Source organism: Symphalangus syndactylus, chromosome 16 (genome assembly GCF_028878055.3).
Source record: "Symphalangus syndactylus isolate Jambi chromosome 16, NHGRI_mSymSyn1-v2.1_pri, whole genome shotgun sequence".
Classification (NCBI taxonomy): Eukaryota; Metazoa; Chordata; class Mammalia; order Primates; family Hylobatidae; genus Symphalangus; species Symphalangus syndactylus.
Genome location: NC_072438.2, coordinates 95,761,801 through 95,785,779, shown reverse-complemented (window position 1 = coordinate 95,785,779; position 23,979 = coordinate 95,761,801). Strand labels below are relative to the sequence as shown.

The window sequence follows — 23,979 nt, the reverse complement described above, 5'->3', positions numbered from 1 at the left end:
ACCAAGGCTCTTTACTGCCAATGTGGAGAAAATAACTAAAAACAGGGAAAAGTGAAGCAGGCTTTTTAGCCAAGGCATTATCTTTAAACAATGTAAAAAAGAGGACTTCAAAAAACAGACCTAACAAATATGCCTATTAAAACAGAACTAGAGAAGTTTGCCTGAACAAAGGTAGGACGAGATGAAAGCTGACTCTAAAACATCATGAGAGGTATTTGTTTCCACTTAAGAGAAAGGGGCATGCTGTCACTGTAACAGCTGCCATTTCCTGAGCACCTTGCAAGCTACATACTGAAGCGTCCCATTTCGTATGGGATGTCTAACACTGTAAGTAAGTTGCCGATTAGGATTTGAACCCAGGGAGTCTGACAGTAGCTTTTAACTACACACTACTACCCTTTATGTAAGGCAGTAAGTAATAATAATAATAATAATAATAATAGTAATAATAATAATGAACAAAGGTGGGGGAAAGGGGAAATTGTTACTAAAAATTAAAACAGTGAAATCTATCTTCTGTAAGTAGGCTTGATAAAGAAACACCATCTGTGGCCGGACGTGGTGGCTCACGCCTGTAATACCAGCACTTTGGGAGGCCAAGGCTGGCGGATCATGAGGTCAGGAGATCGAGACCATCCTGGCTAACATGGTGAAACCCCGTCTAAAAATACAAAAAATTAGCTGGGCGTGGTGGTGGGCGCCTGTAGTCCCAGCTACTCGGGAGGCTGCGGCAGGAGAATGGCGTGAACCCGGGAGGCGGAGCTGCAGTGAGCCGAGATTGCACCACTGCACTCCAGCCTGGGCGACAGAGAGAGACTCCGCCTCAAAAAAAAAAAAAGGAACACCATTCGTTTTTATAGAAAACACACATAATTCTAAAATAAAGCTCCCCCAAGGTATGAGTGTGTTGGTTTGAGTACTACTGACGGTGGTAGGCAAGATGTCCAGTTCTACTTCCGGTAGACAGAAAACCCATCTGCTTGTCATAGGAGACTTTAGAGCCAAATTAGCAGGCAAAGTTACGAGTCTTTTCCTTGTCTACAATCTGCCAAAGTGGCATTCCTAACCTCTGAACACAAGTCCAATGCATACCTGGAAAGGGGACATTCATGTCGGCATGTAGCATTTCAATTAACTGTGTGGTCTTTGAGCCAGGTGCTGCACACATATCTAAGATCTATTAACAAAGCAAGAAACTGTTTCATGTTTTTAAAAAACCAAATATTCTACATTTAATTTAAAGCAATTCTAGTTTTCCAATTTCTAGTCCAAGATCTAAATATACTTCTTTACAGAGTCTATAGCATGACATAGTTTACTTTTAGGGATTCCACACTGCCCCAAAAATCACAGAATGATATAGGTACAGTCTCCAAAGAGGAGAATGAAACTGGAAGCCAGTGAGACTAAATATAGAGATGAACGAGTAAGAATCATGAGAACATAATGCTAAGGAACAGAGCTACCTAGGCTCAAATCTCAGCTCAGCCACTTATCAGCTCCACAACCTCAGGTCAATTACTTCTCCTTGCTTCCTTTTCCTCATCTGGAAAAATGGAGATGGTGACAGTATCTGCCCTTAGAGGGTTGTGTGAATGATAAAGCCAACTAATTCACCTAAAAAACACAGAGCACAGCCAGGCGCAGTGGCTCACGCCTGTAATTCCAGCACTTTGGAAGGCCAAGGCATGCGGATCGCCTGAGGTCGGGAGTTCGAGACCAGCCTGACCAACATAGAGAAACCCCGTCTCTACTAAAAATACAAAATTAGCCGGGCGTGGTGGTGCGCACCTGTAATCCCGGCTACTCAGGAGACTGAGGCAGGAGAATTGCCTGAACTCGGGAGGCGGAGGTTGCAGTGAGCCAAGATCGTGCCACTGCACTCCAGCCTGGACAACAAGAGTGAAACTGTCTCAAAAAAAAAAAAAAAAAGAAAGAAAGAAAAAAAAAAGAGCACAGAGCAATGCTTGCCATCCAATGAGCTCTCAATACATGTTCACTATCATTTTCAACCTAATTTAGCCAATCACCATCACTGAAGACAACCCATATAGTAAACAAATCAGTAAAACTAAAGGGGAGAAAATAGTTTTCCAAACCATAAAAATTAAGTAGGACAAAAATAAAAAAAAAAAAAAGAAACTGATATGTACATATCACTATCCAAAGTGAAAAGAAGAAAAAATGGACTAATTATATTAAGAAAAAATGGTTTCATCAAAACAAACAGGCATGACACTGGTAACAAGCTGCCCACCCACACGTTTCTAGTTGCTGTATGCTACCTTATGATGAGGCCGGACGCTGAGGAGCAGTGGTGGGATCATGCTAACAGCTTCTTGACGACTGATATTTCCCTTGAGAAAAAAAAATCAGCAACAATTACAAAAAAAAAAAAAAAAAAAAAAACGCAGAGAATTTCAATCTTTGGCATTGTTTCAAAGGCAAAAGGAAAACAGCACATAATCTTACACAGAACAAGAGAACTCGTACTATCACACAGAACACTAAATGAGATGGATCTGTACACTAGCGGACAAATAGTTGCTATACCATTCAAATATTAGAAATTCAGGTATAATACCAACTTTCATGAAAGAAAAGGGACTTGAAGCTTACAGAGCCCCAACTCCCCGTCACAGGAAAGCACAGAAGCTAGAGGGGCAGCTCTCAACGACAGAAATGCTATTAAATATTTAAACAAATAACTTCAACAGACAGCATCAACTTAGGATAGAAAGTGACTGTCACAGGGTTTTTCCTTCTTGCCTAAAATTCTATTTCTTAGTCCTCCACTATTTTCAGACATAGCCCATGTCCACTTTCTATTTCTCACAACTACCTTTCAAAGAGATGAAGACATCAACCACTGCTTCCATCTTTCCATCTTTAGACCATCAATATCTAAAATCCCTCACCATACTCCCTGCCCTCTGTCTTCTCTAGTGGGCCAGAACATCTGTTACAAGGCAGAACTATTCAGGTGCAGACAAAATCCTCCTGCCCTGGCCCAGCACTAGCCTCAACCACACCTCTATTTTAACCGCCTTGAAGCTGAGGCTCCTGCTCCAACACAACCCTACAAAAGCTGGGACTTCTGGAAATGAACAGCCACCCAGGCATCCATCACTCACCTTAAACTCAGGCATGTGACTGTCAAGAGCCTTAAATACAGGCTTTTACACTGATGGCTGCTAATTTTCACCTCATGGGTTTCTGGCCAGTATGAGGCTGTGGTGATTCCCTCACTAGGCACACTGATTGCAAGCTTTCGAGTTATACGTGTGATCCTAATACGCCTGCCTTCTGTATCCATCCAATGTTTTGATTAAAGCATTAAGTAAGATGGGGACAACCTAGCAGACAGTCACCAGATTCATGACCACCCTGTGTAGACGTTTTGTGGCCAACTTTCCATAACCCAGAGGTTACTGCCATTCATCTCAAGAGCTCTCATCACGCTGACTCCTAATCAAAAACCTATACTAGTTCCCTACAACATTTGCTACCCACCATAAACTCCCATCTCTTCCATCTTCCAAACATGCCAAAACCTGGCTCTTCCAACCTACCCATGTGCATCACACCCACAAACCCCATGCTCTCTTCCAAGTGCAAACCTGAGCTGTTCTCTAGCAGCTTACTCATCTTTATTTGGCCTTCCATCTAGATTAAAAGTTGAGCAAAAGAATCCTTTCCTGCACTGGTCTCAAGTACGAAAGGGGTATGTGGCAGCACTTAGTTCCTGGTTCTTGTTACTATTCAGGAAGGAAAAGCCAGGCAGACACAAGCCGGTTTAGTCGGTTACTTAGATGACAGAAAGCCAAAGTGAAAAAGAACCATAATCTGGTGACACACAGATTTACCAGAAAGTAGTAGTTTAGAAAATAGGAAGGACGAAACCTCTGATTTTAAATGTGAGACTAAGAATTCCAAAAAAACAAATACCCAAACTTTATGGACATTCATTGAATTATTTAGTACATAAGCAAATAGCTATTTTGCTGGGGATGGTCTGATGCTAAAGGTAAAAAGCTCAGCACCTGAACTGCACTCAAGGAATGTGGGTGGCAATAGAGAATGTGAAGACAGATGCTGTCCTGTGAGGACCAAAGCTGTGCTTAGGGGTTTTGTGGTTCTTAGGTGTTTTGTGGTTACCAAGAGCAATGTGTGGTAAGAAAAAAGAAATACAGTAAAAAGTAAAATCAAAAGCTTCATAAAATAAATCGATTTTAAAAAACAAAACCAAAAACCTATTCCCCACCAAGATGGCCTTAAAAACATACTACTTTTTATGTACAACGGGCACCTGAAATGTGTACCTAAGAAGGAAATGAGAGTGCAGTGCTCACCCCAACCCTATAGCCATCCAAATACACGAGCAAGAGGAAACAAGAAATTAACCAGCTGGGATTGATATCCTTACTAAATTTCATGACTAGATAAACCAAACAAGGCAACGGATATACAAATAATCAGAAATTGCAGGTGGTGCACACACCGCAGTTGTCTTTACCGTGTGTGATGTCCACCTATTGCTTCTAGTGACAAGAACCTAAAAACAGAACGACACTACATCTATACATTTACAGCTTTAAGGAAACTAGCAAATCTAAAGAAATCAACTTACAGATTCAGTTTCACTAACTAGAAACTGATGAAACTTTTCCAACTGTGGCGATTTTCTCAAGATTTTTCGACTTAAATTTGTGTGCCAGGCAAGTTCTTCAGGATACCTGACCAAAAAGAAAGCAAAACGTTTATGGATTATAAACACTAAAGTCCTCTGCTGACAACTTTGTGCTTCTATTAGTCACATGCCAATTGAGACTTTGAATGTTGTTCTCCCTGCTCCTATTCACAATCCTCTACAGTCAGCCAGCAACACTCAGATGTCACTGTAGGCTTAAGGAACATGGCTCTAGCTATACCGTGGCCCAATCAGAAACAGGAGAGCCATGGGGGGTTATAAGATTATGCATATTACTGTAAAATTATAATGATGAAACGTTCGAGATCAGATGGAAAAGTGGACACTCCTCTGCTCTTCACCATTATAAGGTAACAATGGTAAGGTCATCAGAAAAAAAAGATAAAAGATGACTTACTTAATGTGCAGATCGCACAGAATCAAAATAATGCAGTGTCAGAGTGTCCCACAACTATATGATTAGAGTTTTTTTATATATATTTTTCATTATTTCTAACACCAGTTCAATAATGCACTAAAATATTTTATATACCAAAAAAACCCTACCCTGGAAACCACTAATGCATTAATTCGAGCTCCTAGGCTATTACCTGTATATAACTAAGAATAAAGCACTTCCTGCCATCATTTCTGTGAATATATTTGAACTTTCTACAAATGATGACATCAATGGTATTTTTATTTTTTATTTTTTTAATTAGGGGAGAAATGGGGGATACTAAAAACACTGCTTTTTTTTGAGACAGTCTCACTGTCACCTAGGCTGGAGTGTAGTGGTGTAATCTCAGCTCACTGCAACTTCTGCCTCCCGGATTCAAGCAATTCTCATGCCTCAGTCAGCCACCTGAGTAGCTGGGATTACAGACGTGTATTTTCAGTAGAGATGGAGTTTTGCTGTGTTGGCCAGGTCGGTCTCGAACTCCTGGCCTCGAGTGATCCGCCCACATCAGCCTCCCAAAGTGTTGGGATTACAGGCACGAGTCACTGTACCCAACCCAGGATGTGCTTTTAAACTTGGCCTGCACCTATATACAGGTATCTGCACCGTACAAATGAGCACACTGATGTCACACGGCACCATGCTCAATCCAATGCCAAACCAAGTGTAACATGTCACGCAGCCATATTACTGTAGTTTCAGCAATTCTCACTAAATCTGAGATGCAGTAATACACTCAATTTAACAATGCAGGCTCACAATGTTTCCATCCGTCAAACTGTAGCTAGAGCGAAAACCATGAAAATAAAATTGGAATGTTTGGAAAACACAAACATATTTGACTGCTTTTAAACTTTGATTATTTGATGGAAACAAACTCAGGACTTAAAAGCCTGACAGTGCTCAAGTCATAATATTACAAGATATATCTGAAAAGCATTTTCTACCAAATAATGAAGATGAAACTGGCTGAATCTGTCCATGGCCACCCTCCAAAGGTCCCCAGTGCTTTGATTCTATCTCTTACAGCCCAGTTCCCTCGACATTTAATGTGTTCAAAAATATAAAGCCAAAATAAAATCATATTCATAAGGCAATTTAAAAAAGAATTGTTTTAAATAATCTTTTGGACTCATTAGAGGCGAAATAGTAGGTTACATGCAAATTTGTCATTTCCTATAGTATTAGGCAAATATCTTCTGTGCCACTGTAACCTCTACTTGCAAACAGCCAAATGCCAGCTCATACAGTATCTGGTCTTCCTGAACAGACTTGTCTGTCTGAAAGCTAGTACGATCATGTAAGTTATTGCCTTACCAAATCACTAAAACATCAATATGAACACCACATGCCATTTAGACTTATTGTAAAGAGCTGAATTTTCATTTTCAAATATAGATAAGCAGTCTAGATATACTTTGAACAAATATAGCCTTATATGTCTTATTCATCAAATTTCTGATAATCAAAATGTAAACGTACTATTACAAGATTAAAATTCTACAGTATTTATACTTGTGAAGGCTGTTGATCTCATGTAAAGAAACATTTAGGAACTCTGAAATATTTAAATACAAACAGAAACTAAGAGATAAATGTTAATTTCCTCCGGGCACAGAGAACAGCCTGGGCAACAAAGTGAGGCCCTGTTTCTACAAGAAATGTTTTCATATTATGTTTCTTAGATAGCTTTAGGAACAGCATCATCTTTTTATGAACCAAAAAATGTTTATTGAATCTTTGTAGATTTTAACATCAAACAAAATGAGAGGTATATTTAATTTTTAGTTAATTCAAATTTAGCTTGTGTCTTTTAAGAAAAAATCCTGTTTGGGCTTTTTAGAGGATAAGTTAAAAGGACCACTGTCATCTTTGCATATCAAAAATTCTCAAGTGGTAAGAACTCTGTAAATATATACAACATCTATAACAAACCATCCTCAATCTAGACATTAAAAAGCACGTAAATGGGCGAGGTGCAGTGGCTCAGGCCTGTAATACCAGCACTTTGGGAGACCAAGGTGGGCGGATCACTTGAGGTCGGGAGTTCAAGACTAGCCTGTCCAACACGGCAAAACCCCATCTGTACAAAAAATAGCTGGGTATGGTGACAGGGGCATGTAATCCCAGCTACCTGGGACGCTGAGGTGGGAGGATCACCTGAGCCCAGGAGGTGGAGGTTGCAGTGAGCTGAGATCATGCCACTGCACTCCAACCTGGGCAACAGAGACCCTGTCTCAAAAAAAATAAGTAAACAGCACATAAATAGAATGACAATAAGGTGCACTCTGAACAGCTGGTTGTCAAAATAATGCTTTTATAAGAATGCTTTAGGACAATTTCTCATTGTTCTGAGTCTATGGAAAGTAAGAAAAAAAATGAAAGTGGCCCAAGCTATGGTCCTATACATAACTTTCCTTCTAAAAAATGTAGTTCCAAAAAATGTTTTCCTAAATTGTATTTCACTATGTACCAGAGGACTGGGAGGAATATTACATGATTTGTTTCTGCATCTTCAGCAATACAGAAAACTACCAGAAGTCCTGGAAAGCTTCTGCTTTACTTGCTTGCTGAGAGATTTAGTATCCTAAAACTGACAGGTGAATTTGAATAAATGTTTAGAGAATACAGCTGCCAAGAAACTGGCATTGGCCAGGAATGGTGGCTCATGTCTGTAATCCCAGCACTTTGGGAAACCAAGGCAGGAGGATCGCTTGAGCCCTGGAATGCAAGACCAACCTGGGCAACAAGGTGAAACTCCATCTCTACAAAAAATAAAAAAAAAAAATTAGCCAGGCGTGGTGGCATGCAGCTGTAGTCCGAGCTACTCAGGAGGCTGAGGTGGGAGGATCACTTGAGCCTGGGAGGTCAAGGCTGCAGTGAACCATCATGACATCACTGCACTCCAGCCTGGGTGACAGAGTGAGACCCTGTCTCAAAATAAAATAGAGAAACCATCGATAATGGAAAAAGCCAAGTATTAGAAACCCAAATCTACAATGTTTTGTTCATACCCTTCAGCTGTGTGTTCAGAAAATTAAAGCAAACGAAAACATAGCTGGCTGTTGGCAGAGAGCAATTCACTTTCATTCTTCAACTACAGACAACCTGCAGATTCTAAGAGTTTGGTAATTACCTCGTCATATACCCAGACACGTTATTAAACAAACAAGGCGGAAAAGCAGCTATTAAATGTTAAAAGGGCTGATCAAATCAAAGTTTAACTGGAGTTTGCAGAGAATAATAAAAAACTAGCAAGCCTTATTAACATCGCATGGTTTCTCCTAGTTTGTTGGAGCCTGCAGAAGAAAATGCCCACACTGATGGGCCTCGAGACCACACCTCTTCCCTACAGACGCATGCTGAAACGTTCCTCCTGGACAGGAACTTCTTCATCTTAAAAGCATTTCTTATCCCATTTCTGTGCTTCTAAACACAAGGTTTTAGAAACAAATGTTTCCAGGTGATTGTTTTTTTTTTTTTTTTTTTTTTTTTTTTGAGCGGAGTCTCGCTCTGTCGCCCAGGCTGGAGTGCAGTGGCGCAATCTCGGCTCACTGCAAGCTCCGCCTCCCGGGTTCGCGCCATTCTCCTGCCTCAGCCTCTCCGAGTAGCTGGGACTACAGGCGCCCGCCACCACGCCCGGCTAAATTTTTTGTATTTTTAGTAGAGACGGGGTTTCACCGTGGTCTCGATCTCCTGAGCTCGTGATCCGCCCGCCTCAGCCTCCCAAAGTGCTGGGATTACAAGCGTGAGCCACCGCGCCCGGCCCTTTCCAGGTGATTGTGTGAAGCAGCACATACATGCATCACTGGTAAAAATACAAACGTGCCCAAGAAGAATCGTAATCCTGTCTTCTTAAAATATTTTAGATGGTTTGGCTCTGTGTTCCCACCCCAATTTCACCTTGAATTGTAACATTCCCCACGTGTCAAGGGCAGGACCAGATGGAGATAATTAAATCACGGGGGCAGTTGGCCTCATGTTGTTCTCACAACAGTGAGTTCGTTCTCAGGGGGAAATCTGATGGTTTATAAGGGGCTTCTTCCTTTGCTCAGCACTCATTCTCTCTCCTGCCACCCTGTGCAGACATCTTTCGCCATGATTTTAAGCTTCCTGAGGCCTCCCAGGCCATGTGGAAATGTGAGTCAATTAAGCCTCTTTCCTTTATCTATACATTACTCGGGTATGTCCTTATAACAGCGTGAAACGGAATACTACAGTATCAGACCTCTACTTCGAGTAGAACACAATCAGTGTTGTCAATCAAATCTTCAAACCAAATGACTTGAGGAAAGTCTACAACCTAGTTATTGGGAGGAAGAAAAGCTTGATCTCATGAAGGCTACCTCATCTCAGCAATGCCGTAACTAGAGGCTGAAAAACATCTACCTTTTCCACTGACCTCACTACAGTGGACAATTAGTGACCACTAACAGCAACCTAGCACCCGTACCATTTTCCTATACTGCACCCTTCAAGATTTTAAAAATCTAAGATTTGGCATATCTATTCTGTTTTTTCTTTTTTGAGACAGGGTCTCGCTCTGTGGCCCAGGCTGGAGTGCAGTGGCACGATGTTGGCTCACTGCAACCTCCACCTCCTGGGTTCAAGCGATTCTCATGCCTCAGCTCCCTAGTGGCTGGGATTATAGCTGTGTGCCACCATGCCCGTCTAATTTTTGCATTTTTAGTAGAGATGGTTTCACGATGTTGGTCATATTTATTCCTATATCCCAGCAACACATTCCATGATGGTGATATTCGGTCTTGATTCAGAATATTGGCTTAATGTTTGGCCAGTCAGCATTCATTGTGAATGTATATGCTTATCTGTGATATGGACGATGAAAATCCAAATAGCCAATGAAACAAAAACAGGCAAACCTGTACCCCATGATTAATGAAAATCTGCCCTCGATTTGCGAACACTAAAGGTTATCCAAAAAGGAAAGATAACACTACGTACTGGAATAGTCAAAACCTCAAAAGTTGATGCAAACACTATTCGGCTGGGCGCGGTGGCTCACACCTGTAATCCCGACACTTTGGGAGGCTGTGGTGTGCGGATCATGAGGTCAGGAGATGAGACCATCCTGGCTAAAACGGTGAAACCCCGTCTCTACTAAAAATACAAAAAATTGGCCGGGCATGGTGGCGGGCACCTGTAGTCCCAGCTACTCGGGAGGCTGAGGCGAGAGAACGGCGTGAACCAGGGAGGTGGAGCTTGCAGTGATCCAAGATCGTGCCACTGCACTCCAGCCTGGGCGACAGAGCGAGACTCCATCTCAAAACAAACAGACAAACAAAAAACGGCTTAATTCACCTTTTCGTGCATTACTTTTCTTTTCTGAGAACTCAATACCTCAAAGTTAATGATAACGACTTTTCCACTTACAAGTTAACTGAAGGACTGGCACCTCCAGAGTTCTCCAAGCATCTTTACAAGATGCTGTCAGCACAAGGGGATCACCTTCACACAACTGAGACTAGAACTGAGCCATGAGGAATAGGTAACCCAGAGGGCACCTCCAGGACAGGTCAAGAAAGAGGTAGCTCCCGGAGTAGTAGTACGCTTGGGTGCTGAGACTCGGAAATGCTACACTGGCTGGTGCAGTCTGTACTGGGAAGCACCAGGAGACAACCTGACAGCAGAGAGTGGTAACCCGTCTGTAATGGAAAATACTAGCAGACCACCTACCAGGAGACTGTTGTCAAGCTAAGTCCGTCCTTTTTCTGAAGGCAAACAAGCCACTCTGCAACAGTTTTGATGTGAGAAAACAAGGGCTGTAACATAGAGCTGGCGGAAGTGGTGACATAAAGGAAGACGCTGGATGTACTAGTAAGAGCTGGCTGAACTCAGTGACTCATAAAGCTGCAAATCACATGAAAACTTGCATAGCAATGTAATGTTGATAAAAGCACCAGGTACTAGAACATTAGGATGTTTGCAAAGTATACCCAGGCTCTTTCATGTTAACAGCAAATGCAGTACCAAGAAATACGATTCAAGTGATAGAGATTAATATCCCAAATAAATATTCGGCATGAAGCATTGTGGTACCTACCAACTCAGTGGCTGTGGAACTTCAACTTTCTGACCGTCCACCTCCAGGTCCTCCAATTCCTTGAAATATTTGTTCTTTAAGCAATGGAGAATCTCTTTTGCGTGGCTATTGAAAAATAAAAAAGTTTCAAACTGATCTAAAAAGCTATGTTAATACATTGTATCTTTTTAAATTTAAGACTGCAAGTGTTTTAAAACTAAAACCAACTTTTGCATGGAGAGCAAACATTCTTTAGTCACCACTTTTACACTGTATGCCTTCAAAATTTAAGCAGTCCACACTGAGCCCTAAGAGCAATACTGCATTCCTTCTCTCCTGAGCATACCTACAGTTACAGTCTTACTTGCGACTCATTTAGAAAGATGTAACTACAAAGATGGGGGGGGGGGGCGGAGAGGGGAATGACCAAGGGGTTTTATGCATTCTCTATAAATTCTTTTACGTTCCAAAAGGTAAGACCCTCAGCTTCCCTCCTGGAAGATTCCCCAGGAACCGAATCTTCCTCAGATCTCATTTTCATTTCCTCTAACCTTGCACCTGCAACACCTCCGTGACTATTTCATTGGACCCTGTGCTCCACACCTCAATGCTTCCTGAATCCAAACCGCTGAAACGCCACGGTTCTCTGGCACTGTAACACTTGTCGGAGAAAACACCGTCGCCTTTAACCTCCAGCATCCTGGCCCCAACTCCCAAAAAATCAGGCACTGCCTCCCTACCTTTTGTAACCAGTAATTCTTAAAGTGGCCGGGAGGGGCTCCCTGAGAGCGTCCATGAACTGGCCCCACTCGCCCTCCGGCACGATCTTGAGCTCCTGGTAGTAGTGCTCGAACAGCTTGTTCTCCTTGACGATCTCGGGGTAGCCTCCTTCCCAGCCCTGAGGAAGGAAAGGGACGTCTACCCCGAGGCCCGAGGAGCCGCCCCCTCGCCGCTGCCTCGCAGGCCTGGGGGTCCAGGAGGCCCAGGAAGAGCCCCTGGCCCGCCCGCCTGGTCCCGGCTCCTACCGCCTCGCCGCGCTTTCCACCGCCCTCGGCGCCATCCTCCGCGTCCTCTGGCCGCTGCTGTTGCTGGAGCCGCCGGCCCCGCGACCGCCGCCCCATAGCCCACGCGGCCGCGCACGCAGCACGCAGAAACCGGCCCGCCACGGCCACAACTCTAGCCCTACAGCTCCCGGGACTTCCGGCCGGAAACCAAGGCCCCACGTGTCCGGGCCTGGTCCTTTCGGGGACCTTTGGGGACCGTCCAGGAATAGGCCCAAAGCGCGCAACCCGTCTTCCCGAAAAGCAGCGTGAAAGGGAAAACCGCGGACAGCTCTAAGGGGAAAAAACGCTCCAGGAAGCAGTCACAAAGGCGTCTCCGCGCGAAGCGCCCGGGTTTCCCACGCGGGCTCAGGGAGCTCCGCGGACAGCCTGAAGCCGCGCGTGCGCAGAGCGGTGCGGGGTTACAGCGGCCCAGCATGGGCGGGGCGCTTGCAGATCCCTCCCCGCGCAGGTGCTCGCCCCGCCCCCGGGGCCGTGCCCACAGTCCCGGCTGCCCTGGAGAATCCTGAATTGAGAACCCTTTCTGCAGTGTCCCGGCAGTGCGGGACTCCGGTGGCCGCCCCTCCGGTAGCCACCCCTCCTGCCCCTGCGCCGCCGCCCTATATGTTGCCCGCCGCGGCCTCTGGGGCATGGAGCACGCTGCCCAGCCCTGGCGATGGCAACGGCGACTGGGGTGGCGGAGGAGCGCCTGCTGGCCGCGCTCACCTACCTGCAGTGCGCCGCGGGCTGCGCGGTCTTCGCGCGGAATCGTCAGACGAACTCGGTGTACGGCCGCCACGCGCCGCCCAGCCACAGGCTCCGAGTGCCGGCGCGGGCCGCCTGGGTGGTGCAGGAGCTGCCCTCGCTGGTCCTGCCGCTCTACCAGTACGCCAGCGAGTCCGCCCCGCGCCTCCGCAGCGCGCCCAACTGCATCCTCCTGGCCATGTTCCTCGTCCACTACGGGCATCGGTAACGTCCCCGGCCTCCGGCCCCCTACCCCCTGCCCGGTCCCCTCTCCCCGAAGCCTCCCCCACCCAGATGCCCTCTCCCTGCCAGATCCCCCGGGGCGTCCCCCATCTGCACGCGTCCCCTTCCCCTGCCACCGCTGGGTCTCCTCCCCGAGTCCCCCGGCCCCGGGAGTTTGGAAACCAGAAGGGATTCGTCTAGAAAGGGCAGGAAACAAAGGACTGGAAGGGAGTGATGGAAAAAAACATGATGAAACTGATCTGGAAAGAGCACTCAGTGGTCCTAGGTTTGGTTTCCTTAGCCGGGCGCGGTGGCGCCTGTCTGTAATCCCAGTTACTTGGGAGTGTGAGATGGGAGAATCGCTTGAACCCGAGAGGCGGAGGTTACAGTGAGCCGAGATCTCGCCACTGCCCTGGGTGACAGAGCGAGACTCTGTCTCAAAATTAAATAAATAAAAATAAAGAATTAAAAAGTAAAAATGTAAAATAAAAATGAAGACTAGATTTTGTTCCCTTAGATCACGACTGTGGGGGCGGCGGGGCGGGGGGTGGCCTAGAGTCTAATGCTGGTGGTCTTCGGTCTTGAGGGCCACTGGTTTCTACTCCTTTCTGCCGGTTCCCCTTTTGGTATCTTTGGTGATGGTGGAGCTGTTTTCTCCCAGCCAAGTGATCAGCTGCAACTGGAAACCTGGTGTCCTAAAACTGCCTAGCAGTTTCTCCATGTAGGCTTGATCACTTTCATGTCCACCTTATGCAAGGGACCCCAGGATTGTGGGGGTGGCTTTCCAGGCAGCAACCTTAAACCTTAAACAAACGAAGTCTTAAAGATGACTTCTAAATCTTTCAAGGTTTTTGTTTTTTTGAATATTTGAAAACTGGCTGTGTCTGAAATCTTCAAGTCTTCTAATAAGTTGGGGTTCTCTCCAGGTCTTATCTTTTGGCTTTTACACAGCCAAAGCAAACGACAGGTCGAAAGTTCAGAATCAAAGTTTAAACGTTTTCATTCAGGCTCTGGAAAGCTTCACAGTTAAAAAGGGTGTCTCTACACCCAAGGAAGTTGAACTCACTGGCTGTGTGACTATGGGCGGTTTACCCAACCTTTCTGATTTGGGGTCCCACCTTAAAACACCCACTTCCCAGAGAGAGACAGGAAGAACTCAGTGTGTGTTTATAAGCCTCTCTTCTTTCTCCTGGTGTCGTGCATTCCAGCGAAGAGAAAGTACACAGCTCCACTGCTTGGAACCAGTGTTGTACCCAGCACAGTTTTTGATACCTGAGTTCCCTGAAAACCAGCACCTTACCCTGTAACTGGTGCAGTCTGTGTCCTCAGTGTGCTTTGATGACTTGCACTTTAAACAGGGGCAAGTCAACATTCATCAGAGGCTTAGTGAGTACTGTGTGCCTGAAACTCTTTGCCATTAGACAAAGTTGCTTCATTTTTTTTTTTTGGAATGGGATCAACCATTGCTACAATTTGAATATTAGTCAGACTTTGCTGTTTGTATATACGTTTCCATAAATATACCAGAAGCTGTATGCCTGTTTCTTTATGACTAAAAGCAATCACAGGTCAGAGTATTCGGTGCTATCCTAGCCCCGTCGCTCATGACCCCGGATGAGTTACTAAGCTGCCCCGCAGCAAGGTTTCCCCACCTGTAGAATGGGCATAGTGGTGGAACCACCCTGTGGGATCACATGAATTTTAAGCAAAGGCAACTCCCTAAAATGCTTGCATGGCGCTGGCGCATCTGAGTGCTCAGTACATGATATCTAGCACTATTTTGCATTGCTGTGAATGCACATACAGACGTGTACTCTGTGTGTCATTCGTGTGCACTGCTGCCAGCCTCGTGTGTCAGCAAAACTGTGGTGTTGGAAATGAAGGGAGCACTTTACAAAGTTTTGCCTGACATCCCAAGTGGAAGCTTTTTACCTTGAGACATCATGTTTAATTGTACCTACATTCACTCAAGCAGAAAAATGAATGCAGCCTCCCAAAGGGCCAGAGTCACCTTGAATAATAGAACTTGAACAGCTCATTCATACAGAGTAGAACACGGAGACACAGCGTGCTGCTGTCTTCCCTAAGGCTGTTGCAGGAGGAGCTGCTGGGACAAAAGCCCACTTCCTATACTAATAGTTTAAAAGCTGCTCCAAGAGGATTGGCTGGGTCAGGTATAGTTTTTTTTTTTTTAAACTGCTAGGCTATATATTTTTTTTGAATTGTACATGTTATTCTGTACATAGCCTATGTGGTTTGGGGACGTTTACGTTTTCCAAATAGAAAAGATAGACATTTTCCATTCTACCCAAGCAACTAATTTATTAAACAGTCACTCGATCTAAGTCATGAGCACTTGGAAGAGAACCAGAGTGGAAACAGCATTCAGCACTGAACACAAACCATCCCAGCAGCCCCTGGAAGCGTCCTGGAGCCCCTTATTTGCACAGGGCCCTGCAGAGAACACCACACCCGGTGAGAGGAGGCTGTGGGTACAAGGATGACTCTTATGAAAGGCAGGAGAAAAGTGAGCTGAGGAGGCGCTGGCCAGGCAGAGCCAGTAGCACCTTACACAACCTGACAGGTGTGCGCGCAGGCCCTGTGCTGACCTGTGAGGTTTCGCTGGAGTGAGGTTGGGCCTTGCCCTAGGGAGCTAGAGCCTCTTTTGGGAGTGACAAGGACCAGAGCCAGGTCCAGGGACTTTCCACAGTCCACGAGGCCTGAAAGCAGCAGCAGAACTACAGCTCTTCCCAGAGCAACTGACAGTTCTGCGAACAATGAGTACAAGACAGTCAGGTCGAGGGAGGAAAGGTGAAGGAAGGGATAGAGGGAATGGTGCGCTTTCATGTGTTTATTCAGCAAACACTTACTGAAGACTTACGTGCCAGCGAGGATTTCTGGACCTGGCGTTGTGCTGGGGATATAGTGACAAGACATTCCCTTTGAGTTGAGGAGTAAAAGACAGGTTATGGAGAATCTATGGGGTCTTTTGGACACAAACACCAGGGAGGGAAGGACAGGCTGCCTGGAAGGGGACAGGGCTGGGGTGGGGGGATAGCCGTGACGCAGGACTAGCTGTGGTCCTTACCAGTTCCCCTAGGAGGGCAAAGGACATTTTCAGGAACATCTTTAGGGCTCGCGGTAGCGACAAGGATTGCCTGCCTCCTGTCTGTGCTGAAGCCTCCTCCTTCTGATCCCAGGGCGCTTGGGTTCTTGGGCGCAGGGGCGGCAGCATCTCACTGGGGCCTTAGTCATGTAGAACGTGGAATGGCGTCTGGCACAGTGGCAGCCCCTGGAGGCAGGTGCCTTCCCCAACCTCCTGGCAGGCCTCCCTAGAGCCCTCCAAAGCCTGTGCTTACTCCTATCACCTTTGCCCTTCGCTCTGTGGTTACAGTGACGCCCCGCTGCATTTACCCTGTTCCCTGGCCCTCTATTTTGTCTCCCTGGGCTGGTGCTGTAACCAGGTCCTCATCACCTGTGTTGGTTCTTGCTGGGCTTCTTCACTCTTCCCCACTGGTCTTTCTCTACCCTCGTTTGTAAATCCTGCTTTGCTAGACCCAGCAAAAGACTCCTGGAGTCAAGGGCATTAGCTCTGAACTGTGTGGGAGTCGCTAGGGGGCTTTGCAGACTGTGCCTGGCCTCAGGCTCTTTCTCTCCAGCCACGTGGGTTTGTTCAGTATTCCCTGAACTCAGGCTGCTTTGCTCATGGATTTTCCTTCCCCACTATCAGCAGTGAATTAGTCAGGGGATTGTCTCTTCATTGCGCATTCATTTAACAAATAACTCTGAGGAGCCTGAGCAGGAGGTGCTGCTTGCCACAGGAGTCCTCAGTGACTGCCTTTGTTAGGACTGGTGGCCAAATGGTGCCCAGAGTGCACACAGTCAGATGCCCCGAGGCCTCCTCTTTCTGACACCTGCCCCAGGTTTGTACTCAGCCAGGTCCATGACCTTGTGGGACTTTGCTTCTGTCTTTATCTCTGACGATGATGCCTCAAAAAATTGCACCAACTTTGATTCCTTGTTTCTCTTGTGTAATCCTGTTAATGGGCTCTTGTGGGGAGCCTAGCCCAGCTTCACTTCTAAATGTGTTGTGGGTAATGTTAAAACACATCAGGGAACTTTGAGGGTGAAGCATGTTAAAAGATAAACTCAGGTGCCTTAAAATTGTAATTTTTTAGGCTGGGCGCAGTGGCTCATGCCTATAATCCCAGCACTTTCTGAGGCCGAGGAAGGTGGATCACACGAGGTCAGGAGTTCGAGACCATCCTGACCAACATGCTGAAACCCTGTCTCTACTTAAAATACAAAATATAGCTGGGTGTGGTGGCACATGCCTGTAATCCCAGCTACTTGGGAGGCTGAGGCAGGAGAATCGCTTGAACCCAGAGGTGGAGGTGCAGTCCAGCCTGGGCAACAAGAGCAAAACTCCGTCTTAAAAAAAAAAAAAAAGAAGTTGTAGCATTTTTTTGGAGCAAACCAATTCATGAATCAGCACCAAACCACAAGCAGTATGAGCTCTACCTAGAAGGTGTGTGGGAAAGCGATTTTGTAAGACATGTTTGCACAAGCAAGACAAAGGAAGCATTTGATTGGTGAGAGTGGAAAGTCCCGGAGGTTAGTGGGTGGTTTCTGCTTGGCACGATCTCTCATTAGAAGTCACTTGGCAGTTTCTGATTGGTTTAAGTTTCCTTCTGGTTTAAGTTTCCTTCCACTGTTGGGGTTCCATGTGCTTATGTAAGACACAAGACACCATCTCAGCCTAATGGCCTTCTAATTAATTTGTTTTAATAAGGGCATACTGAATCCTTGGCCCTTGCCTCATAGATTGGAATAATCTGAGAAAAGAAAAACTTCTATTCAAAAGTGTAGAATGATGAAAAGTGAAATAATGATAGCCAAGCGCTTATTTTAAGCATGCTTTGTTGGCAGCTGTGCAATTTGGCCATCATTTCAAAAGTATTTTACAGGAGGAAAATCTAGACGAAAGGAACAGACCCAAATCTAGAAAGTGCTATAGATTTCAATGGTCTCAAGTTGTTAAGGGAAAAAAGCAATAAAGCTGATTATTAAAATTAGCCACTCTCAGTTTTAAACATTTAAAAATGATTAAATCCACCATGGCCTAAATTACTCCCATATAACCAAATTCTCTATTTCATTGTTCCTAAACTTGGGGGTACAACATTATAGGTTGTCCTGGAAGATGACGTCCAGTTGCTTTGAGAGTCAAATCATTTGCTGAATAAATGCCTTGTTGTTATCAGTAAACCAAGGGATTATTATTCCAGTTTGTTGGGAAAATATTTCAAGACATACTTCTTTAGTTCACTGTGTGAATTAAACAGGCATAGAACTTGCTTGCAAGACGACAAAACCCAAAAATCTTACTTTAAATGCTTTAAAGGATAGTCATTCCAAGTAGTTGCTTGCGTTTTCTTCCTCTGGAATGCATACTGTATTATATTTTGATTCTTTCCCCTTTGGAGCAGATCACGTCGAGCAGACGAGTATGAGCAGTTATTTACCAGTTACTTGGGTTTATACTGTATGGGTAATTCTGCTGGTTTGAATAGCTGGAGAAATCACTCAAGTGCTGCTTGTGAGTAGACGTTTGAGAAGCTCGGAGTTCTCAGTGCCCTTGTGTGGGTGCCACCCCACAGCCCTCGCAGACAGTAAGAATGGACGTGGAGGCAGTCCCGATGATTTTGTTCTTTTCAATAATCCGTTTTTCTTCCTGGGTGCTTATAGGGTACTTTCTTTTTCCTTAGATGGATAATCTGTGTTTGCTTGTTTATTAATTTCGCCTGATTTTCTCCGAGCCTTTTTAGGAAATTGAATTTAGCCCAGGAAATTGAATTTCTCCATGTCTCTCATTCCGTCTGTTCTGAATGTTAGGTGCCAGGACTTAAGATACTTGTCAATATTGTATGTGAACAAACTTACAGGTGAAATACATGCTTGTTGTAGAAAACTTAGAAAATAATTCAAGGAAAGAAATAAAAGGTGCCTATAATTTCATCTTAGAGATAAAGCTGACAGTATTGTGGTATTATCTTTTTCCCATATCTTTCATTGTTTTTAATAAGTTTTTTTTCTAAGCAGTAGAGATAAACACGTACAACATCTTGTAACCTACTTTTAGCAGTTGGTAAGTATTTCTTCTGACTTAATAGAAACACTTAATGAAAATGACTGACAGTGATGATTTCATATGCTTGGGCCAGACATTCCCATGTCTCAAGGGTCCTCATGGTGTGGTGGTCGGAGCACCTGGGAAAAGGGACATTGCCAGCCAGCCCTGCCACTGTGATGTTCTCTGGCCACGTCACCATATTCCTGTGAGCTTCCACATTCTGATCTGTAAAATAAAGATAATAGTCACAGTTTTGCAGTGTAAAAAAAGGGCCTTTAGTATAGGATTAGGAATTATTAGGAACACTTCTATAAGGAACTATAAGATGCACTTTCTTATTATATCTAAGCTTGTAAACTCAACCAAAAGGCAACTGCAAATCGTCCTTGCCATTAAAGCACCAAATAAATTCTGGCTCATTAATACTCTCAGTTCAGCTCCATCATCAAACATGTCTCCCATTCCTGGTGGCCTCACAGACACCAACGTTTGCAGTTTTCGTGGGTTATAAAAACAACTTGATGAAAAGCAAGTCTTATTCTTTTTTTTTTTTTTTTTTTTTCAATTGAGATGGGGCCTCCCAGTGTTGCCTGGGCTGGTCTCGAACTCCTGGGCTCAAACAGTCCTCCTTCCGTGGCCTCCCAAAGTAGTGGGATTACCACCACACCAGGCCAAAGTCTTGTTCTTTACATGGAAAGAAATCAGATAAAACAGGAAAATTGTAACATGACAGAGAATGAAGTGTCAGATTTAATCTTACATTGATTAATCAGCAAACAGAATCTCTGTGTAGCTTCCCAGACGTGACTGTTTTGTATTCGTTAACTTGTAATCAGAACAGAAAACAGATTTATAGCACATTACTTAATGTTCTTTTTAATCCAAGTGCCTCATAGTTTCTCTTAAAGATGGTTTCCATCCTAAGGGACCGTCACCTTCTGGTTCAATCCTTTATTTTCTCAAAGAGAGGGAATAGTTGTTTCCCACTGTTCCTCTATGGAAGGGTGATTTTGTGTGCAAATGGGACGGTGTAGGAGAAAGGCTATGAGTGCCCACGCCTGTCCTAACTGGGGTAGCCTGGGCCGCAGACTGATGTGCTGTGAGTTCCATGAGTAATTTATGTCCAGGCAGGTGCACCCACCTTCCTTGCTATCTGAAATTGGCCCCATGGCCCTAAGTAGGACCCTGTCATTTATGCCTGGGGTCCACTGCACTCTCAAGTGCTGTTGTCCCTCTAGAGTCTAGAAAAAGACTCATGTAAAAGCCATGCCCAGACACCTTCTTCCCGACCCCACGCCACGCGAATTCCAAATTGGCCACAGTCAAAGGAAAATCTTTGCCGACAACAATGGATTTCCAAGGAAGGAAACTGAGTAAAGCTAAAGGGAATGGCCCGCAAGAAGAAAAGCCTTCCAGGAGGTGCTGAGAGGGGCAGAGCGCTTCCTTGGAGTGGAGTGCCTAGGTCCAAGTCAGAGCTCTCTAGGGGGAAGGAAGTTGGGAGGAAGATCTCACCTTCTCCTAGCGATTGGAGGCAGAGGCAGCATTCCCCTCCTCTCCCCTGTCCACCGCTCTGTTGACTGCAGCGGTTTTATGACAGGCCTATAGGCACCAGGGTTACTGGTGTCCCCTTCCAGGGCAGGAATCAGAGAACACCAGAAGAGACTGGTGTCGATCTTTTTAAGGCTCGGTTTCCAGTCCTTGCAGTTCTCAGACATTCACGTGAGACAAAAAAGAGGGACAAATCTTATCCTGAGGTTCTTTGTGAATGTGTTATCCAGGGCATGTGCTAGAGCAGAAGTCATTCAAAAATGCAGATACACAGAAGCGCGTCCTCACTCCCAGAGCACAGCCAAGCCTAGACCGCAGCAGCTGCAGCCATGTAGCACCAATGCCCTGAGCAAGAGCACTTTCTAAGGAAGTCAAGTCGATGTCTCCAAAATATAACACACTTGTGCTAATTCAGACTAATTGTCAGCAGGCTTTTCTGGAAGGACCCAGGTAGTGCATATCTTAGGCTTTGTGGGCCAAGATCCTGGGTAGGTATTTACGATGAGAGAAAACACATTTTCACAAAAGTTTCAGTGGTAAATTCAAAATATATTATCTTAGTGCATTTTTTGTAATATATGTCTAATGAGAAGAATAGAATTCTTTTCTTGGTGAGGGATAACATTTCACTTATTGGGATTCAAAGTTTGTTTCCTATTATCAACATCAATTGTAAATGTTCCTCTCTTAGTGTTGATCTGTCATGAGATTTTATGTATTTTATCTCTGTAAATGGAAGCATTGACATCAGTCCACATGTATATGATTTTAATTGAGCATGATCATCACTTGGAAGGCACTCATGGAATCCCGTTAGATTCTTCTCTTGATCTTTGCCTTTCCGTATGGTATTACATTGCAGATTCATATCTTCCTATGAAAGATTAGATGGCAACTCTTCCACTGCACAGCTAAATGGATTTTGAAATATGGAAATCCAGGCTCACAAACACACTGTATTTAAACTTAGAATTTATATCCACTGCAAACTTATGTGAGCATGGAGATCTCACGTCTTTTAATTTTAATAGCATGGAAAGTACAGAACGCAGTTTGATATGACTTGTGATTGGAACAATGTCAGTTGTCATCAAAATGACTTTAACACAGTATGAGTTTTGCACATGAGTGCTGTTTTGCCTTGCAGCTTTAGGTTGAATTTATTATCAAGTCTGCAGTAAAAGCTACTTAAGCCCTTCAGAACTCAATAATGGTGGTGAGGGCAGTTCTTGCTCAGAAAAGTTTCGGTCTTAGCTCTGAGCTCAAAATAATGTGATGAAACTTTATTAAGCCATCAAACTGGTGTATTTACGTGGGGCAAATCGGCATAGTCAGCTTATTTGTGACAAAAAGTTAGAGAACTGATGATGGTTGAGTCCGTGAGAGAGATTGTCATTCACTGTTGACACTATGGGCTCAGTCACACACAACAGATTTTCTGCAAAAGACCTGCTGATACAAAAAATAGCATGAAACACCTTACATTTTTACAAGCTTTGTAAGTTTGTAATTTGTTTTTTTGTCCCATACATTTTTATCACCATCAGTTGCAACAGGTTAGCAAATTCCACTTTGGATTTTACTAAATTCGTTTTTTCTCAACATCTTTGAAAATATTCTCACCGGTAGTTGTTCTACACATACTGTCTAAAGAGCCTGACCCTTCATTCACTTCAGCCTTGATGTGAACTCCTCAAATAAACAACTGAGCTGTATCAGTAACATCCATAGACTCACCCAGAGCCAACAAAGACTGCTCATCATCTGCCTTGCTTTTTTTTTTTTTTTTAATTATTATTTTGAGACAGGATCTCACTCTGTCACCCAAGCTGGAATGCAGTGACATGATCCTCAGCTCACTGCAGCCTCCACCTCCCAGGCTCTGACGATCCTCCCACCTCAGTCTCCCGAGTAGCTGGGACTACAGGCATGTGCAACCATACCCAGCTAATTTTCGTATTTTTTGTAGAGGGGGGGTTTTGCCATGTTGCCCAGGCTGGTCACAGCAATCTACCTGCCTCGGCCTCCCGAAGTGCTGGGATTACAGGCATGAGCCCCTGCATCTGGTCCTGCCTTGTTTAAATTGACTGTCGAGGTTGCTCCCAGTGTCCTTAACTCCTCTAGCAAGTGTTCTCCCCGAAAGGCTAATTGTGGGAAACAGTGTGTATTCTCTGGACACGCCTCTTTGGCTGCCGCCGTTGGTTAACTCACCATTGATGCGCACCTTTCCTTGCTTCACTAACCAATGAGCCGCCCAATAACCTACTTTGGTTGCAGCCTCATTTTCCTTTGTTTTGTGAAGAAACCCTGCTGCCTCAGCCTCCCTGTCTTAAATGTTCTGATTTCTCTGACCAGTGCTTTTCTGTGAGTTGGGAATAGGCTGGTGAGTGCAGAGTCTGGTAGTATTATCCTCTATTATATTCTTTTGACACAGTTCTATTGTCATTGCCAGCTGACGTTTTTCAGGTCCGAATTCAACCCACAACTTGGATGCAAATTGGGAGAAATGGATCGAGGTTCGCTGGATGTGATTCTCATATCCCAGAGGGAACGTCCACCACATACGCAGAATGTTTCCTCAGCGTTGTTTCTCTCACACTGCATTTGTCCATTGTTTCAGTGGGTGACATCCAATGCAGAAGTGTCTTAGACCATTTTCCATTCTGTGTATTTCAAGCTTGCTAATATTTTCCCTTCCTCTTTTTCACCTTGCCTTCTTGTTATCCAGTATTGAATTTAGGATGGATTTTTTTCAGGTCCAGAGGCCCGACCTCTTATGAACTGAGTCCTTTCTATTTAACAGACATCTTTCTAAACCAAATCCAGGCCTTATATTCCCCACAATTTTTATGTCTTCCTTGCATTGGGTTAGAACATGCTCCTTTGGCTCAGAGGAGTTTGTTATTACCCACCTTCTGAAGCCTACTTCTTTGAATTCGTCAAACTAATTCTCTGTCCAGTTTTGTTCCCTTGCTGGCAAGGAGTTGTGATCCTTTGGAGGAGAAGAGGTGTTCTGGTTTTTTGAATTTTCAGCCTTTTTGCACTGGTTTTTCCCCATCTTTGTGGATTTATCTGCCTTTGGTCTTTGATGTTGGTGAT

At 44.6% G+C, this 23,979-nt stretch overlaps 2 protein-coding genes across 7 annotated transcripts in view; one reads left to right on the top strand and one right to left on the bottom strand.

Moving 5' to 3' along the window:
* The window catches only part of NSUN2 (NOP2/Sun RNA methyltransferase 2), a 34,474-nt gene extending 21,812 nt beyond the window's left edge, over positions 1–12,662 (bottom strand). Inside the window, exons 1-6 of one of the 2 annotated variants that reach the window (XM_055245515.2) lie at positions 12,219–12,662; positions 11,934–12,091; positions 11,215–11,319; positions 4,631–4,736; positions 2,286–2,357; positions 1,093–1,177 (exon numbers count right to left, since the gene is read on the bottom strand). In XM_055245515.2, coding sequence (XP_055101490.1) covers positions 1,093–1,177; positions 2,286–2,357; positions 4,631–4,736; positions 11,215–11,319; positions 11,934–12,091; positions 12,219–12,314 — 622 coding nt within the window. In that variant the 5' untranslated portion in view covers positions 12,315–12,662. The remainder of the gene's footprint in view (positions 1–1,092; positions 1,178–2,285; positions 2,358–4,630; positions 4,737–11,214; positions 11,320–11,933; positions 12,092–12,218) is intronic. The other variant, XM_055245516.2, reaches the window with a different exon arrangement.
* Positions 12,640–23,979, top strand: part of SRD5A1 (steroid 5 alpha-reductase 1) — a 32,817-nt gene continuing 21,477 nt past the window's right edge. For all 5 annotated transcript variants that reach the window (XM_055245519.2, XM_055245522.2, XM_055245518.2 and 2 more), the window contains exon 1: positions 12,640–13,202. In XM_055245519.2, the coding sequence (XP_055101494.1) occupies positions 12,910–13,202 (293 nt within the window). In that variant the 5' untranslated portion in view covers positions 12,640–12,909. The remainder of the gene's footprint in view (positions 13,203–23,979) is intronic.